Source organism: Canis lupus, chromosome 8, assembly GCF_003254725.2.
Source record: "Canis lupus dingo isolate Sandy chromosome 8, ASM325472v2, whole genome shotgun sequence".
NCBI classification, from domain to species: Eukaryota; Metazoa; Chordata; class Mammalia; order Carnivora; family Canidae; genus Canis; species Canis lupus.
In genome coordinates, this window is record NC_064250.1 from 39,097,165 (window position 1) to 39,117,848 (window position 20,684).

General features: G+C 39.5%; 1 protein-coding gene across 1 annotated transcript in view; it reads left to right on the top strand.

Annotated features, from left to right (window-relative positions):
• The window catches only part of PPP1R36 (protein phosphatase 1 regulatory subunit 36), a 69,319-nt gene that overhangs the window by 30,110 nt on the left and 18,525 nt on the right, over positions 1–20,684 (top strand). The window contains exons 9-10 of the mRNA XM_025444025.2: positions 444–622; positions 705–896. Of these exons, the coding sequence (XP_025299810.2) occupies positions 444–622; positions 705–896 (371 nt within the window). The remainder of the gene's footprint in view (positions 1–443; positions 623–704; positions 897–20,684) is intronic.

The window sequence follows — 20,684 nt, forward strand, 5'->3', positions numbered from 1 at the left end:
AGCGGTTTGGCACCTGCCTTTGGCCCAGGGCGCGATCCTGGAGACCCGGGATCGAGTCCCACATCGGGCTCCCCGTGCATGGAGCCTGCTTCTCCCTCTGCCTGTGTCTCTGCCTCTCTCTCTCGCTCTCTGATGACTATCATAAATAAATAAATTAAAAAAAAAATGAAGTATACCAATAACCAATATCCATTTGTCAGGCACTTATTTTTATTGAATATCTTTTCTTAAAAAGGATGCTAACAAGCTATATGCCATATAGTAAACTTCTGGTCTTACCTTCCTCCTGCAAAGGTGACTACATGTGTAATTTCCCACAGCTTTTCAGGAATGTGGAGAAATGGGGTCATCTGGGTTTGGGTCTGCTTAGCGGTGTTACAGAGATAGGTGGGAGCTTTTACTCCCATAGCTGGGTCGTGACTGTTGTCTGTTTTCTGTTGTAGTCCTTTTATACTTTCTGTACGTATGTAGCTTGGATTGTCTTCCGACGTCAACACTTCACAGAGATTGAGGAAGAAATAGGGAGGCTCTTTCGTACCAATTTGTTCAACATTCCTCGGAGGAAGCGTGAGGATGAAGAATCAGGAGGGGAAAAGAAACGCATGACTCTTGTACAATTCAGGTATGACCTTTTGACTTTCCAAAGCTCAAGGACATTTTTGAAAACAGGATGATGTAACCTAAATAACCTCTCCCCACCCCAGGAGAATGATGGCAAAACGCCCAGCGATTAAAAAAGCCATTCACATGCGCTCTCCAGTCATGTCTACTCTGCTGCCATCTCTCAGAGAAAAAGCTCAGGATATCTTTGAGAAAAAGAATCATCAAGTAGGCATCAAATTCCCAGCCCAGATGCAAGAGCACATGGAAAGTCTGGACTCTGTGCCTATGCCAACGTAAGTGGCCCAAGGAGAGAGAAAGGAGAACCTCAAGTCATGTCCTAGGTTGGGCCAGGTGGGCCAGGGGCTCAGACACCGTGCTCTGTCCAAAAAGTTGAACAAAGATGAAAGCTTTCTTCTTACCCACCCCCTCTCCTCCCCACTGTTTCCTTTCCCAAGCAGTTCTTGGTATACCCATCTAGACTAGAAAACATTGCTAGACAAATATGCTAGACTTCAAATAGTTCTAATTTGGAGGAGGGAGTTGCCGACTTTATAAGGCTGAGGTTTCTTCATTAGAAGAACCATCTCTGGGAAATGTGGGAAGGGCTAGTACAAAATCTTACTGTGGGCTGAGTTTCTGGACCAAAGCTACACACACACATAAGTACAACTATACACCTTTTTCTTTGGCCTCACTGCTTCAGCTCTACCAATAATTCTTTTCACAGAGTTGGCATCCTGGGGGAGCCTCGATGTCTGTTCAACCCCCATACCCTTCTTCCTCTTGATCTGGAAGAAAACATGAAATCAGATGGGAGACATTCTTCCCTGATCGAAAAAAATAACATGAAAATCCAAGATACACTGAACTTACACTGAACACTATCCTCTCAAACAACATTCTCTAAATAATCGGGTACCTTCCATTTCTGTAATTAAGTTCCTATATTTGAAGTAAACTACTTTGACTTAATCACTTTATATAGGACTAATATTTATTATTGTTAAACTTTTTAAGTTGTTCAAATTATTTTGTTAAAAGTGGAATAGTAGACAAGGAATCCCAGAAAGCTCTTGAAAAGCTCATTTTCCTGTATTGACTAGTTTGTTTTGTTATTATATATTTACTTCCTTGGCTTCTATGTGACTGTTTAGAGTAATGTATTAGAATATTTAGCCAATATTCTAGTGGACTAGTGAAGAAACATCCTGTGTATTTGTTTCTAAGCTCATTTTTACTATATGAGAGAGTATCTTTGGTACATTTGAAAACTAAATTTTATAAAAAGGGAAACTAAAATGTTTTAAAAATGAAACTTCCTGGGGTGAGCCCTGGGTGGCTCAGCGGTTTGGCGCCTGCCTTTGGCCTAGGGTGCGATCCTGGAGTCCCGGGATCAAGTCCTGCGTCGGGCTCCCTGCATGGAGCCTGCTTCTCCCTCTGCCTGTATCTCTCTCTCTCTCTCTCTGTCTATCATGAATAAATAAATAAAATCTTGAGAAACATAAGAGATTGAGATAAATAAAATACGCACCTGCTTACAAGACAATATTGAATGTGTTGGAGGCCATAAAAGGGGTAAAAACCAAGTGCCTTAAGAGGACAGAGCAAAAGAGCAATCACTTCTAGGGGGACCAGGGGCACTTTAACTTGAATTTTGCTTTGCTGGGATTGGTTGGCACTAAAGGGGGACTTCCAGTCAGAGGGAGAACATGTGCAAAGGCCCAGAGATGAAAAAATGTGCCCTATGACTGAGTAAAGGCAGGAGCATGGTGCCTGCAAAGGGAACGGTGGAGGAGCAGGCTGGAAAGGACAGCTCAATGTCCAGCTAGGGAGGGAGTTGGATGTTATTTGGCAGGTGGTGATGATTAAGAATCATTGAGGAAGGGTGCCTGGGTGGTTCAGTTGGTTAAGTGTCTGCCTTTCAGCTCAGGTCATGATCTCAGGGTCCTGGGATTGAGTCTCACATTGGGCACCCTGCTCAGTGGAGACTCTGCTTCTCCCTCTCCCTCTGCCCCTCAGCTCACTTGTGCACACGCTCTCTCAAATAAAATCTTAAAAAAAAAAAAAAAAGAATCACTAAGGAAACCACTCCACTACGTGGAATACAGAGCTGCTGATTATATATTGTCATTATTTTTTTTTTATTTTTATTTTTTTATTTATGATAGTCACAGAGAGAGAGAGAGAGGCAGAGACACAGGCAGAGGGAGAAGCAGGCTCCATGCACCGGGAGCCCGACGGATTCGATCCCGGGTCTCCAGGATCGCGCCCTGGGCCAAAGACAGGCGCTAAACCGCTGCGCCACCCAGGGATCCCATATTGTCATTATTTTAAAAGAGTTTAACCAGCTAAAGCAACTGGACTGAATTAACTTTTCTGTGGTCACAGATTTATCCTCAGGTTTCAAAATCCTCGTTTTAGCCTTTAGCTAAAAACTCATTCATTTCAGAGAGAAAACTGGACACTCCCCAGATTTAACAACAGAAGTAGAGGAATACCAGCTCCAGCCTATTGATAATGTGGGGCAGCCTCTGTTAAACATACTCTCCATCTTCACGCTGTCATCCTTTACCATCCAAGTCAATTCCTATAACAACCTCCATTAAAACTGCAAAGTTATGGGGCGCCTGGTTGGCTCAGTTGGTTAAGCATTTGACTCTTGATTTCGGTTCAGGTCATGATCTCAGGATTGTGGGGTCCAGCCCCACATCAGGCTCTTCACTCAGCAGGGAGTCTACTGGAGATTCTCTCTCTCCCTCTGCTCCTCCCCCTGCACATGCTGTCTCCTTCTCCCTCTCTCTAAAATAAATAAATCTTAAAAAACAAAAAACAAAAAACAAAACCCTGCAAAGTTCTTATCAAAATCATGGACCATGAGCTAACCTTTGTTGGACTTTTAACTTATTAGAGAATTTGGTTATAATGCATCTGTCACAAAAATTTCTATCTAGAATATGTTGACATGGTTTTAGCTTTTATTTTTTGATATTTTAAAATAAAGGTTGAGAATTACAAGACTTTTGTAACTACTAAGGCACTGGGCTTTTCTCTACCTCCTTTGTGAACAGTGAGGCTTTGGTTTACTTCATTTACTAATTCCTTCATTTGTTTATTCACTTTTTCATTCCATAATTAGTATATCCGCACTGTGTGCTGGGCACTGTGTTTGGTGCTAGGAATTCAGTGTAGAAAAAACACAACCAGCTCTGATTTGGAAGTGACAAGTCTTAGGGAGAGACAGACAGGAAACAAATACCTAGATAATGAGCTAATTGCAGTGGTGACGAATGCTGCATAAGAAGAGAATGCCAAGAGAGTGCAACTAGAGACTTGCTGGGATGTACAGGATAGGCAGGTAAAGAAGAGTTTATCCCTAAGGAAGTGACATTTAAATCTGAGACTTGAGGGGTGCCTGACTGGCTTAGTATTTAGAGCCTGTGACTCTTGATCTCATGGTTGTGACTTCGAGCCCCACATTGGTTGTAATGATTACTTTAAAAAATAAAATCCTAGGGACGCCTGGGTGGCTCAGTGGTTGAGCATCTGCCTTTGGCTCAGGTTGTGATCCTGGGGTCCTGGGATCAAGTCCCGCATCAGGCTCCCTGCGGGGAGCCTGCTTCTCCCTCTGCCTATGTATGTCTCTGCCTCTCTCTCTCTGTGTCTTTCATGAATAAATAAACAAAAATCTTTTTAAAAATTTAAAAAAGGGATGCCTTGGTGGCTCAGTGGTTGAGCGTCTGCCTTTGGCTCAGGGCGGGGTCCAGGGATTGAGTCCCACATTGGGCTCCCAGTATGGAGCCTGCTTCTCCCTCTGCCTGTGTCTCCACCTCTCTCTCTCTATGTGTGTGTCTCTCATGAATAAATAAATAAAATCTTAAATCTTAAAAGAAATTTTAAAAATAGTGGTGCCTAGGTGGCTACGTCAATTAAGCATCTGACTCTTGATCTCTGCTCAGGTCTTGATCTCAGGGTTTTGAGTTCCAAGCTTCACATTGGGTTCCATGCCAGGCATGGAGCTACTTAAAAATGAATGAATGAATAAGTAAATCTGAGACTTGACACATGGGATTAAAGTGGCAGGAAGTGATAAGGGGAATGCTCCTAACTATTAGTTATCTATTTCTGTGAAACACCTTATCTCCAAACAGTGACTTAAAACAGTAACATTTATTATCTCACAGTTTCTGTGGGTCAGGCATGTGGGTGCAGCTTAGCTTGAATCTTCCAACTCCTGGTCTCTCAAAAAGTTTCAACCAGTGTGTCAACCAGGGCTGAAGTCATCTGAAGGCTCAACTGGAGTTTGATCTGCTTCCAGTATGACTCATAAGCCTGTGCTATATGAGCCTGTGCCTCAGTAGCTGATAATATATCAGTAGGCTTCATCAGAGTGAACAAGTAAGAAAGGAAGAGAAAGTGTGCAAGACAGAAGTTAGTCATTTACCTAGTATTGGAACTTCCATTCCATCAGTCTGCTGTATTCTGTCCTTTAGAAGCAAGTCACAAGGTTCAATGGGAGGAGACTATACAGGGTCATGAATATGAAGTGAGGATCACTGGGGGCCATCTTAAAAGTCAGCCTGCCACACTGGCTATGAAAGTCTTGAGGCTGGAAGCAAAGCCTTTTCAAGTTGCTGAGATAAAGCTTTTGTGGGTATAGAGAGAAAAGATAGAAGAATGAGAAGTGGCAAGAGAATAGGCACAAGCTTATCGTGGAAGGTTCTGTAAGTGTACTAAGGATACACTTAAGAACAATGAGGGTTGTTGCAATGTATTATGTGGTTTATGGCTTGCACAAAGGCATCAGTCAAAGGGATGGATGGGGGCTGAAATCCAAATACACATCCTTACTTGCCACTAGCTCTTTCCAGAGAGAGTCTCTTCTAGTAATTTACAAAGCAACAGACTTAAATGATACCCTTTGATGTTTTTTAAGCAGGTGCATTGTTAAAGCTTATCAAAGATTTTTTGTTTTTGTTTTTGGGTTGGTGTGTGTGTGTGTGTGTGTGTGTGTGTGTGTGTTTAATATTTGGCAATTAAGTGAATGAAAAGACAAGCTACCAATTAGGAGAAAATATTTGCAAAACTATCTGACAGAGGATTTGAATGCAAAATATACAAAAAACTCTTAAAAATCAACAATAAGAAAACAATCCAATTTAAAAATGGGCAAAAACTTTTCATAAGAAGATATCTTACCAAAGAAAATATACACACAAAAAAGCATATGAAGAGATGTTCACAATCATTAGGGAAGACAAATTTAAAAAGTTATGAGATGTCACTACAATGCCTATTAGCCATGGCTAAAGTCCAAAAACCTGAATACCAAATGCTGGTGAGGTTGTAGAGCAATGGAACTCTTTTTTTTTTTTTTTTTTTTTTAATTTATTTTTTATTGGTGTTCAATTTACTAACATACAGAATAACACCCAGTGCCCGTCACCCATTCACTCCCACCCCCCGCCCTCCTCCCCTTCTACCACCCCTAGTTCGTTTCCCAGAGTTAGCAGTCTTTACGTTCTGTCTCCCTTTCTGATATTTCCCACACATTTCTTCTCCCTTCCCTTATATTCCCTTTCACTATTATTTATATTCCCCAAATGAATGAGAACATATAATGTTTGTCCTTCTCCGACTGACTTACTTCACTCAGCATAATACCCTCCAGTTCCATCCACGTTGAAGCAAATGGTGGGTATTTGTCATTTCTAATAGCTGAGTAATATTCCATTGTATACATAAACCACATCTTCTTTATCCATTCATCTTTCGTTGGACACCGAGGCTCCTTCCACAGTTTGGCTATCGTGGCCATTGCTGCTATAAACATCGGGGTGCAGGTGTCCCGGCGTTTCATTGCATTTGTATCTTTGGGGTAAATCCCCAACAGTGCAATTGCTGGGTCGTAGGGAGGAACTCTTATTCACTGCTGGGGTAATAAAAATGATGCAGCCACCCTTAAAAGATGATTCAGAAATTTCTTTCTCTATGCTTCTTTTAAGTTTCTTAAAATTCATATGAAAGTGTAAGAGATCCAGATAAGCAAAACAATTTTGCAAAAGAACAAAGTTGGAAGACTAACACATTCTGATTTCAAAATTTAACTCAAAGGGATAATAGACCTAAATGTAGGGACACCTGGGTGGCTCAGTGGTTGAACGTCCACCTTTGGCCCAGAGCATGATCCTGGGATCCGGGATCGTGTCCCACATGGGGCTCCTTGCTCCTGCTCCTCTCTCTGCCTGTGTCTCTGCCTCTCTCTCTGTGTCTCTCATAAATAAATAAATGAATAAAATCTTTAAAAAAATAGACCTAAATGTAAGAGCTAAAACTAGAAAAGTTTTAGAAGAAAATGTTGGAGTAAATTTTGATGATCTTGGGTTAGACATTGGTTTCTTAAGTATGAATGACACCGAAAACATAAGCAACCAAAATAATTGATAAATTGGATTTCATCAAAATTAATAACTTTTGTACTTCAAAGGACATTATCAAGAAAATAAGGATGATGGTTGTTTAACTCTGAATATACTAAAGACAATTACATTTTACACTTTAATGATGAACTGTATGGCATAGTTATATCTCAGTAAAGCTGTTATAAGTGAAAACAATCCACAGAATGGGAAAAAATATTTGCAAATTGTGTATGTGATAAAGGTCTGGTATTCAGAATATATAATGAATTCTTACAACTCCACAATAAAAAATAAATACTCTAATTTTATTTTATTTTTTATTAAGTTTTTATTTTAATCACCTGGTGGTGCTTATCATGAGACATGCACTCCTTAATCTCTGTCACTATTTCACCCATCTTGCCACCTGCCTCCTCTCTGGTAACCATCAGTTTGTTCTCTAGAGTTGAGTCTGTTTCTTGATTTTTCTCTTTTTATTCCCCCTTTACTCGTTTGTTTCTTAAATTCCACACATGAATGAAATCATGTGATACTTGTCTTTCTCTGACCGACCATTCAGTTAGCATTATACTCTCTAGATCTATCCATGTCATTGTAAATAGCAAGATTCCATTCCTTTTTTATGACTGAATAATATTCCAATGTGTGTGTGTGTATACATCTTCTTTATCCATTCATCAATTAATGGACACTTGAGCTGGTTCCATATCTTGGCTACTATAACTAATGCTGCTATAAGTATGGAGGCTCATATGTCCCTTTGAATTTGTGTTTTTGTATTTATACCCAGTAGTGTAATTGCTAATAGTTCTATTTTTAATTTTTTGAGGAATTCCATACTTCTTCAGCCACCCACAGGGTTTGCACCACTTTGCATTCCCAACAACAGTGTAATAGGGTTCCTTTTTCTCCACATCCTAGCCAACACCTATTGTTTCTTGTGTCATTGATTTTAGCCACTTTGACAAATGTGAGATGGATCTCATTGTAATTTTGAATAGCATTTCCCTGATGGTAAGTGATGTTGAGCATCCTTTCATGTGTCTTGTGGCCATCTGTATGTCTTCTTAAGAGAAATGTCTGTTCATGTCTCCTGCCTATTTTTGAATTGGATTAATTGTTTTTTGGGTAATAAATTGTACAAGTTCTTTATATATTTTGGATACTGATGCTTTATTGTATATGTCATTTGCAAATATCTTTTCCCATTCTGTAAGTTGCCTTTTAATTCTATTGATTATTTCCTTTACTGTGTAGATTTTTATTTTTATTTTTTAAGACTCTATTTATTTATTTGATAGAGAAAGAGAGTGTGTGTGTGAGCCGAGGTGGTGGTGGGAGGGAGCTGGTGCAGAGGGAGAAGCAGACTCCCTGCTGAGCAAGGAGCTTGTTGGCTCATGACCTGAGCCAAGGGCAGATGCTTAACTGACTGAGCCACCCAGGTGCCCCAAAGATTTTTATTTTGATGTAGTCCCAATAGTTTATTTTTGCTTTTTTTCCCTCGTCTCAGAAAATATATCTAGAAAAAAGTTGCTATGGCTGATGTCAGAAAAAATCTCCCTATGTTCTCTTCTAAAACTTTTATGGTCTCAGTTCTCATATTTAGATCTTTAATCTATTTTGAGTTTACTTTTGTGTATGGTGTAAGAAAGTGGTCCAGTTTCATATTTTTTGCATGTTGCTGTCTAGTTTTCCCAATACCATTTGTTGAAGAGACGGTCTTTTTGCCATTGGATATTTCATTCCTCCTTTGTCAAAGATTAATTGGCCATATAATTGCAGGCTTATTTCTGGGTTTTCTGTTCTATTGATCTATATGTCTATTTTTGTGCCAGTACCATAATACTGTTTTGATCACTACAGCTTTGTAATATAACTGGAAGTCCAGAATTGTGGTGCCCCAGCTTTGCTTTTCTTTTTCGAGATTGCTTTGGCTCTTTGATGTTTTTTGTGGTTCCATACAAATTTTAAGATTGTTTATTCTAACTCTGTGAAAAATGTTGCTGGTATTTTCATAGGCATTGCATTAAGTCTGTAGGTTGCTCTGGGTAGTATAGACATTTTCACAATATTTGTTCCTCTGATCCATGAGCATGGAATGTCTTTCTGTTTCTTTGTCTCTTCTGCAGTTTCTTTCATGAATGTTTTATAGTCTTCCAAGTATAGGTCTTTCACCTCTTTGGTTAGGTTTATTCCTAGGTATTTTATTATTTTTGGCATTGTTTTCTGAATTTCTCTTTCTGCTGCTCCATTATTGGTATATAGAAATGCAACAGATTTCTGTAGATTAATTTTATATCCTGAAACTTTACTAAATTCATTTATCAATTCTAGCAGTTTTTTGGTGGAGTCTTCCGGGTTTTCTATATATAGTATCATGTCATCTGCAAACAGTGAAAGTTTTATTTCTCCTTGCTGATTTTGATGCCATTTACTTCATTTTGTTGTCTGACTACTGTAGCTAGGGCCATCCAGTACTATGTTAAATGAAAGTGATGAGAGTGGACATCCTTTTCTTCTTCCTGACCTTAGGGAAAAAGTTCTCAGTTTTTCCCCATTGAGGATGATGTTAGTTGTGGATTTTCATATATGGCCTTCATTATGTTGAAGTATGTTCCCTCTAAACCTACTTTGTTGAGGATTTTTATCATGAATGGATATTGTACTTTGTCAAATGCTTTTTCTGCATCTATTGAAATGATCATACGGTTTTTATTCTTTAGTATTCATGTGATATATCATAGGATTGATTTATGAATATTAAGCCACCTTTGCAACCCAGGAATAACTATGACTTGATCATGGTGAATGACTTTTTAAATGTATTGTTGGATTTGGTTTGCTAGTATTTTGTTGAGGATTTATGCATCTATGTTCATCAGGAGGGATATTGGCCTGCAGTTCTTTCTTTCTTTCTTTCTTTCTTTCTTTCTTTCTTTCTTTCTTTCTTTCTTTCTTTCTTTCTTTCTTTCTTTCTATTTTTGTGGTGTCTTTATCTGGTTTTGATGTCAGGGTAATGCTAGCCTCATAGAATTTGGAAGTTATTCTTCTTTTTCTATTTTTTTTGGAATAGTTTGAGAAAAATAGGTATTACACTCTAAATGTCTGGTAGAATTTGCCTGTGGAGTCATCTGGTCCTGGACTTTTGTTTGTTGGGAGTTTGTTGATTACTATTTCAATTTCTTTGCTGGTAATCAGTCTGTTCTTCCTGTTTCAGTTTTGATACGTTATATATTTCTTTTTTTTTTTTTTTTAGATTTTATTTATTTATTCATGAGAGACAGAGAGAGAGAGGCAGAGGGAGAAGCAGGCTCCATGCAGGGAGCCCAATGTTCTGGGTCTCCAGGATCACGCCCTGGGCCAAAGGCAGCACTAAGTCACTGAACCACCCGGGCTGCCCATGTTATATATTTCTAAGGATTTATCCATTTCTTCTAGATTGTCCAATTTGTTGGCATATAGTTTTTCGTAATATTCTCTTATAATTATTTGTATGTCTATGGTGTTTCTTGTTTTTTCTCTTAGTCATGATTTTATTTATTTGAGTTTTTTTTTCTTCATAAGTCTGGCTAGAGGTTTATCAATTTTATTGATTTTTTTTCAAAGAACCAGCTCCTGGTTTCATTGATCTGTTTTATTGTTTTTCTAGTTTCTGTATCATTTATTTCTGCCCTAATCTTTATTACTTCCTTCATTCTGATGGTTTTAAGTTTTCTTTGTTGTTCTTTTTCTAGCTCCTTTAGGCGTAAGGTTAGGGTTTGCTTTTTTTAAAAATTAAGATTTTATTTATTTACTTGACAGAGAGCACACAAGCAGGGAGAGCAGCAGAGGGAGAGAGAGAAGCCAACTCCCTCCTGATCAGGGAGCCCCATGTAGGACTCAATCCCAGGACCCTGGGACATGACCTGAACTGAAGGCAGATGCTTAACAAACTGAGCCATCCAGGCACCCCAGTTCAGTTGTTTATTTAAGGGTTTTTTTGCTTCTTGCAGTAGGTATGTATGGCGTAAATATCACTCTTAGAATTGCTTTTGCTCTATCCCATAGGTTTTGAACCATTGTGTTTTCATTTTCATTTGTTTCCGTGTAGTTTTTAATTTCTTCTTTTATTTCCTATTTTGCTCATTCATTATTTAGTAGCATGTTATTTAACCTCTATGTATTTGTGGTCTTTCCAGATTTTTTCTTGTCGTTGACTCCTAGGTTCATAGTGTCATAGTCAGAAAAGATGCATGGTATGACCACAATCTTTTTGAATTTGTTAAGGCTTATTTCGTGGCCTAAAATGTGATCTGTTCTGGAGAATGTTTCATGTGCACTTGAAAGAATATGTATTCTGCTGTTTTAGGATGGAATGTTCTGAATATGTCTGTTAAATCCATCTGGTCCCCCTTGTCACTCAAAGCTATTGTTTCCTTGTTGATTTTCTGTTTAGATAATCCGTCCATTGATATAAGTGGGGTGTTAAAGTCTCCTACTAATATAGTATTACTATCATTTTAGGTCCTTTATGTTCATTTTTATTTCTTTTTAAGATTATTTATTTATTTATTTGAGAGAGAGTGTGAGATAGAGAGCGTGAAGTAGGGGGAGGGGCAGAGAGAGAGAGAGAAGCAGACTTCCCACGGAGCATGGAGGCTGATGCAGAGCTTGATCCCAGGACCCTGAGATCATGACCTGATTCAAAGGCAGACACTTAACCAACAGAGCCACCCAGGCATCCCTGTTTTCAACTGTTTCATGTATTTGGGTGCTCCCATGTTAGGTGAATAAATATTTATAATTGTTTTATCTTCCTGTTGGAATGTCCCCTTTATTATTTTTTTTAAATTTTTATTTATTTATGATAGTCACACACACAGAGAGAGAGAGGCAGAGACATAGGCAGAGGGAGAAGCAGGCTCCATGCACCGGGAGCCCGACATGGGATTCGATCCCGGGTCTCCAGGATCGTGCCCTGGTCCAAAGGCAGGCACCAAACCACTGTGCCACCCAGGGATCCCCTGTCCCCTTTATTATTATATAGTATCCTTCTTTGTCTCTTCTTACAGTGTTTGTTTTAAAATCTGTTTTGGGGACACCTGGGTGACTCATTGAGTTAAGCATCTGACTATTGATTTTGGCTCAGATCATGATCTCAGGGTTCTGAGACTGAGCCCTGCCTTGGGCTCCATCCTGGGAAGTCTGCTTGGATTCTCTCTCTCTCCCTCTCAAGTATATAAATCAATCTTTAAAAAAATAGTCTATTTTGTCTTGTATAAATATTGGTACTTTAGCTTTCTTTTGACATACTTGCATGATAAATGTTTCTTTATCCCCTCATTTTCAATCTGCAGGTATCTTTAGGAGTAAAATGAGTCTCTCATAGACAATAAATAGATGGGTCTTGTTTTCTTTTCTTTTTTTTTTAATCTGTTCTGTTACCCTGTGTCTTTTGATTGGAGCATTTAGTCCATTTAATTCAAAGTAATTATTGATAGATATGTATTTATTGCCATTTTATTACTTCTTATGTTTTCTGATCCTTTCTCTTTTTTTTTTTTTAAGATTTTATTTGTTTATTCATGAGAGACACAGAGAGAGAGAAAGGCAGAGACACAGGCAGAGGGAGAAGCAGGCTCCATGCAGGGAGCCTGACAGGGGACTCGATCCTGGGTCTCCAGGATCACACCCTGGGCTGAAGGCAGCACTAAACTGCTGAGCCACCAGGGCTGCCCTCTCTGATCCTTTCTTGCCTTTCTCTCTTTCATGGTTTGCTGATTTTCTTTAGTGATCTATTTGGATTTCTTTCTCTTTATTCTTTGCATATTTATTCTTGGTTTTTGATTTGTGGTTACCATTAGGTTTGTGTTTGACATCTTCTGCATATAGCAACCTATATTAAGTTGATGGTCACTTAAGTTTGAACCCATTCTTTACTCCTCTTCCCATATTTTAGGTAATGATCTCATATTTCACATCTTTTAGTTTGTGAGTTCCTTGACTGATTTTTTTTACAGAAATATTCATTTTTACTGCTTTTGTGTTTCTTACCTTTGTATTGTCATTTTGGGTCTTTCCTTTCCACTCAGAGCCCCCTTTAATATTTCTGGCAGGTCTGGTTTAGTAGTCATGAATTCCTTTGGCTTTTGTTTGTCTGAGAAACTATTTATCTCTTCTATTCTAAATGATAGCCTTGTTGGATAGAGTATTGGCTGCTGGTTTTTCCCATTCATCACTTTTAATATATCATGCCTCCTTTCTGGCTTAGCGAGTTTCTGCTGAAAACTCTGCTCATAGCCTAATGAGGTTTCTTTTGTATAAAGCTATCTTCTTGGGTGGCTCAGTGGCAGGGCGTGATCCTGGGTCCAGGGATTGAGTCCCATATCAGACAGGAGAAGCCTGATTCTCCTTCTGTCTATGCCACTGACTCTCTCTCTGTGTCTTTCATGAATAAATAAATAAAATCTTTAAAAAAATAAAACTATCTTCTTTTGTCTTGCTGCTTTTAACATTTTTTCTTCATCAGTATATTTTGTCATTTTAATTACAGTATGTCTTAGTGTAAATCTTCCTTTGTTGGTTCCTTGGAAGTTGTGCTTTCTGGATCCAGCTATCTGTTTCCTTCCCCAAATTTGGGAAGTTTTCAATTGTTATTTCTTCAAATAAATTCTCTGCCCTGGGATCCCTAGGTGGCGCAGCGGTTTGGCGCCTGCCTTTGGCTCAGGGCGCGGTCCTGGAGACCCGGGATCGAATCCCACATTGGGCTCCCGGTGCATGGAGCCTGCTTCTCCCTCTGCCTGTGTCTCTGCCTCTCTCTCTCTCTCACTGTGTGCCTATCATAAATAAATAAAAGTTTTAAAAAAATTTAAAAAAAAATAAATTCTCTGCCCTCATTTCTTTCTTTTCTTCTTCTGGGACTTCTGTAATATGAATGTTATTACATATGATAGAGTCACTGGGTCTCCTGAGTCTATTCTCTTGTTTTGCATAATTCTTTTCTTGGTCTTTTGTTCAGCTTGATTACTTTCCATTACTCTGTCTTCTGGGTCATTGACTCATTCTTCTGCTTCATCCAGCCTGCTGTTCATTCCATCAAGCATGTTTCTCAAATAATCAAAGTTTTATTTCTTTTTAAGATTTTATTTACTATCTTAAAATCACACCATGAGCCAAAGGCAGATGTTCAACCACTTAGCCACCCAGGCATCCCTCAAATAATCAAACTTTTAAATGGGCAAAGAATTTGAACAGATATTATTCCAAGGAAGATATAAAATTGGCCATAAGCACATGAAAAAATGCTCAACATCATTAGTTATCACAGAAATGGAAATCAAAACCACTATAAAATACTATTTCATTCCCACTAGGATAGCTATGAACAAAGGACAGACAAGAATAAGTGTTGATGAGGATGCAGAGTAATCAATCTTCACAACATTGCTGCTGGGAATGTAAAATGATGTAGCCATTTTGGAAAAAAGTTTGTCAGTTCCTCAAAAAGTTAAGTATAAAATTATCCTAGAACCTAGCAATTACACTTTTAGACATATACCCAAGAGAACTGAAAACATATGTTTACACAAACACTTGTACACAAATGTTCATGGAAACATTAGTAATAGATAAAAAATGGAACAATTCAAATGTCCAGCAATTGAATAGATAAACAAAATTGGTATATCCATACAATGGAATATTATGTAGCAATAAAAAGAATGAAGTACTAATTCATGCTACAATGTGAATAAAGCCTAGAAATATTATGCTAAATGAAAGAGAAGCCAGACACAAAAGGCCTCATATCCTATAATTAACAATAGTATGAAATGTCCAGAATAGGGAAATCCATAAAGATGACGTAGATCTTTAGTGATCTATTTGGTGGTTACCAGAAGCTGAGAGGAAGAGGGAGTGGGGTGTGACTGCTAACAGGTACAGAACTTGCTTTTGGGGTGATAAAAATGTGCATTAGATAGTGCTAATGGTTACACATTGTGAATATACTATCACTGAATTGTAGCCAAGTTATGGAAGAGCCCAGATGTCCATCAACAGATGAATAGATAAAGAAGATGCAAAAAAAAAAAAAAAGAAGATGCAGTGTGTGTGTATATACATATATATACATACATACATATATACACACACATTATATATACACATACATATATATATACACACACACACACACGCATGCACACAATGGAATACTACTCAGCCATCAAAAATGAAATCTTGCCATTTGCAATGACATGGATGGAACTAGAGGGTATTATGCTAAGAGAAATAAGTCAACCAGGGAAAGACAATTATTATATGATCTCACTGGTATGTGGAATTTAAGAAACCAAACAGATGAACATAGGGGACTAGAGGAAAAATAAGACAAAATCAGAGAGACAGACAAACCATAAGAGACTCTAAGCTAGGAAACAAACTGAGGGTTGCTGGAGGGGAGGAGAATGGGGGACAGGGTAACTGGGTGATGGACATTAAAGAGGGCATGTGATGTAATGAGCACTGAGTGTTATATAAGACTGATGAATCACTGACCTCTACATCTGAGACTAATAATACATTGTATGTTAATTAATTGCATTTAAATTTTAAAATTTTAAAACCAGAATTCTAAAAAAAAAAAAAAAAAAAAAGGAAATTTTTGAGAAACTGCCACACGACAATGTAGTATCCTGGAAAAGATCCTGAAATAGAAAAAGGACATTAGGAAAAGATTAAGGAAATCTTAATAAAGTATGGATTATAGCTAATAGTAATGTTTCAGTATTGGCTTATTAATTGTGGCAAATGTACCATACAAATATAAAATGTTGATAATAGGGGAAACTGGGTGTAAGGTATATGGGAATTCTCTATATTATCCTTACAGTTTTTATGTAAATTTAAAATTGTCCTAAAATAAAAAGTTGATTAAAAAAAATGTTCAGCAGATACTTCTGTAGTATTCTGATATGTGGACATAGAGATGGACAACACGCAGTCCTTTATGCAAGTTGCTCTCTGGACATAAGGGAAGAATAAGAATGAACACAGGTTTAAAAAGGAGACTAGATGTCAGAAATCAAGAAAAACAATGCAGGGGTGCCTTAGGTGTCTGCCTTCAGCTCAGGCCATGATCTAGGGTCCTGGGATCAAGCCCCTAGTCAGGCTCCCTGCTCAGCAGGGAGTCTGCTTCTCCCTCTGCTTCTCCTCCTGCTTGTGCTCTCCCACACACACACTCTCTCTCTCAAATAAATAAATAAATAAATAAATAAATAAATAAATAAATCTTAAAAAAATAAAATGCAATGGGGCTTAAGAGAGAGAGCCTATCAGCTTGAGGGAGTGAGAGGTGGGCACAGAGATGGCTCTTGAACATGGAAGGAGTCTGAATAGGCAGAGATGGGGTGAAGCATACCAGGGCATGCTTCTAGGGATTCTCACAGGATTCAGACCAGGAAACTGGGGCCATGAGGCCTTGTGCAGTTGAGCTGGACCATGGTGTTGGTTTGCCAAGAAATAGTAATGACTTTTGTAGACAGTAAAGAAGGGTTTATTTAAAAAAAAAAAAAAAAAGATTATATTTGATTTATTTGAGAGAGAGTGAGAGCGAGAGAAAGCACAGAGGGAAAAGCAGACTCACCACTGAGCGGGGAGCCCAATGCAGGCCTCCAGGACCCCAGGATCATGACCTGAGCCAAAAGCAGCCGCTTAACCGATTGAGCTGCGCAGGTGCCCCTAGAAGGGGTCTTATTGCTTACCCTTCTGCTGGTGACTGGAGAACTCTTCTGTTTGGTCTTTGTTTTAAGGCTGTCTGCTCCAGGGTCCTAGAGCATTGGAGCCATCACTGTTGTAGGATTCAGCTTGCCCAACCCCATCATCCTATTTCAGACTTGGTAGATGGCATTCTGAGTCCCAGCTAATTTTTATACCAAGAAAGAAAAATAAATTTGACTCCTCCCACCTCTGAACACGTTTCAGGTTGCAGAAAGCAGGCGGTGTCAGGGACCTGAGAACACAGGGTGAACTGGCCCCTGTTGTATTTGCAGATCATCTCCAGAGCAGTCTGTGTCTGGCAGGGGGCTCCTAAAATTGTTCTCTGTCTCTGGTTTTGGGCACTCTCTAGGGGGTGATGCCTGAGGCAGTCTAGGTGAGCCATGCCAAGAGACTTGGTGTCCAAGGCCAATCCCTCTGCATCTTGGCCTCCCTCCTCCTCATATGGAACGATTTGTTCTCATTTCCTTTACCTCTGCCTTTAGCTTAGCTGCCCAAGCAGAGCAAAAGGAGACTGCCCTTGGCCTCTACCCTGCAAAGTCCCACCCCACTGAAACCTGGCACAGGAGTGGCCACCCAAGCCTAGGACCTTGCCAGGGGTCACCTCTCCTACCCTCACTGGCCAGTGTCAGAATGTTGGAGCTATTTAGAATCAAAGTTTTTTTTTTTTTTTTTTTTTTTTTTTTTAGAATCAAAGTTTTAAGTCTCTTCGTGGATGCCCCATATCAACCTATACTTCTTAGAAATACTTTTTAATGACATCATCCCTCTTCCCCCTAATTTATATAAGAAAACCTTATTTGGTGTAAAAAACAACCCTTAAAAAACACAAAGAGGGGCACCTGGGTGGCACACTGGTTAACCACCTGCTTTCAACTCAGGTCATGATCCCGGGGTCCTGGGATTGAGTCCCGCATCGGGCTACCTGTATAGCAGGAAGTCTGCTTCTCCTTCTCCCACTGCCCCTGCTCCTGCTTTACCTCTATCTATCTCTCAAAAAATAAAATAAAATGAAATCTTAAAATTCTGCCTGAGAAGTAGGAATTTGATTTTTCTTTAAACATCTTAGCTTACATGTACTTTCTATTTTTTTAACAATAGATTAAAAATATAGTGTTCCCAATTTCTTTTTTTTTTAATAAAGATTTTATTTATTTATTCATGATAGTCACAGAGAGAGAGAGAGAGGCAGAGACACAGGCAGAGGGAGAAGCGGGCTCCATGCACCGGGAGCCCGACGTGGGATTCGATCCCGAGTCTCCAGGATCGCGCCCTGGGCCAAAGGCAGGCGCCAAACCGCTGCGCCACCCAGGGATCCCTGTTCCCAATTTCTTGCATAGTGCTGACATCTAGCACCACACCATCTGGCAGCACACAGGGACCTCAATGTTTATAAGCAAAAGATGTGAGTAGGTAATTAGCCACAAAAGGAGAAACACAGATGGCCAGCATGGTACTTATTCTCATTACTAACTGGAAGTACGGATCAGAACATACAATTCCAGGGATGCCTGGGTGGCTCAGTCAGTTAAGTGGCTGCCTTCATCAGGTCACAATCTCAGGGTCCTGAGCTCGAGCCCTACGTTGGGCTCACTGTTCAGCAGGGAGTGTGCTTCTCCCTCTGCCCCTTCCTCCTCCTTGTGTGCACTCACTTTCTCTCTCTCAAATAAATAAATAAAATCTTTAAAAAAACCCACACATACGATTCTATGTTCAACTATTAAATTGGCAAAATTCTAAGAAGTGACAATGTCTAGTGTTGGTAAGTGGATGGAGAAGTAGGCATTCTCATACACTGAGAGGGAAATATACTAGGATGTGAGCCTTTTGGAAGTCAACTTGGCAGTAATGTATTACTTTTTGAACATGTTTATGTTTTCGTGTATTCATTTAGAGCTGATTCAAATATCTGGCTCCTTCACATCAGCCTGTGATGGTGTAGTCCATTATGGACTTAAAACTTACTGAGGGCTGTAACTGTATCATTTTATCCAACTCTTTGACCAGATAGAGACTTCAGAAGTGCTTTGGAGGGTGATTATGGAAATGATAAAACAATTTATCATCCTGCATTTATAAGCAGTCACCAGTCATTGACTGAGAGCCCACCCAGTGGTCAGTGCCTTGCTAGGTCCATGAGGGACTCAAGAAGAAAAAGGTGGGGTCCCTGTTCTCAGAGTTGAGCTAGAGTCAGGACAAAGCTCCATTACAGAATAGGGAAGTGTGCAGCTAAGCTCAATGGTGAAATGGAAGCTTAAGGGCTCAGCAATCAGCCTGCTCATAATCATCCGTGCAGAAGTAGCGAGGACTCCGGAGAGGAGGAGCCCACGTCTCATTTCCACTGCTTGCTCTATCCTCCTCCTGCACCCATGCTTTAATGAACACTTATCACTTAGTACAGCTGGTGCATCTGAGCATGCCTTGTCTCCCTGTCAGGTAGTGAACTCTTTGAATGTGCACCCTAGGGCAGCCCAGATAGTTGATGAGGGAAAATTTCCCCATGTAGAAATAGCCCGGATGATCAATGCAGAAGGAATGAGAGTTAGAATCTTGCCATCTTTCCAAACCTTAATAGAATAATGGGTGTAGGCATTGATTGCTGGTGGCAGCTAACATCATAAAGGACATCTAGTTATTAGATGCCCCCAATGGGAATATGAAGTACCACCTATGAAATGTTTCAGCCAAAAAACCCAGACCAAAATAGAAACCAAAACCCAAATCAGATTGTGCCTCTAAATCTAACATTTGGGGGCATCTGCCTGGGTGGCTCAGTGGTTGAACTTTAGCTCAGATCATGATCCCGGGGTCCTGGGATCAAGTCCCACATCAGTCTCCCCATGGGGAGCCTGCTTCTCCTTCTGCCTGTCTCTACCTCTCTATGTCTCTCATGAATAAATAAATCTTTAAAAAAATAAATTTGACATTTGATTTCTGGAGGAAATCACGTTAAATAATACTGCAAGAATTCAATCAGAAACATTCAAAATGGGGGGAGCTCTTCAGAAAAACTTACCTTATTCTTCAACAAGTTACAAAGGAGAGATGGGAGGGAAGAGGAACCTCTAGGTGAAAAAAGAGACTTAAAAGGCATATCAGCCAAACATAATATGGCGACCCTGCTTGGATTCTGATTTAAACAAACCAATTATTTTTATATGTGTGATATAATCAGGGAAATTTACTAGTAAGGGAGATACTTGGCATTATTGGTAAATCTGTCAGGTGTAATAATGTTATTGTGATTTTGTAAGCCCTCCATCAAGTCACCACCCCACTTTTTAGAGGCATAAACTTCAATATTTACGGAAGGAAAGAAAAACAAACAAAAAAGGCTGGTGGTAGAAAGGGAGATGAAAAAAATGAGTAGGTATGAATTCTCCCAAACCAGCAGATGTGATTGCAGGTTGACTGAGGAGTGTTCCATCCTCTTTCCCAGCCTTTCCCTTTGCAACAAGCTCAGACTAAAGCAGGCTGTGAGAATGTTAAACAAACAAAATATACCCTCAAGGAAAAGAAAATGGTAACAAGATGCAGTAAATCCATTAAGTGCAGATAACCGGAATCCACTTCAGACTGAGCCAGTGGCACAGTCAGGCCTCCTGTGGATGTGCCCTGGGCTCAGAGCACATTTCCTGCTTCAGGGATTGTGTTCTTTTGTGTGGCTTCTCTGAGCCTACTGACTGGATAAATATGTTGGTTCCTACCCAAACTCTGTTACTTAACTGGGGAATAATTACCTCCTTCTCCACATGCACGCTATTCCCTTCACACACATCCCTTATCATGCCATTATAATCACACACTGATGCAGATGTAAAAGGCACAAATGGAGCATTTGCTTGAGGACTCAAGAGTCTTGTGTCATTGCACACAAAGAATAAAGTGAGGAGGAGCCTGAACTGT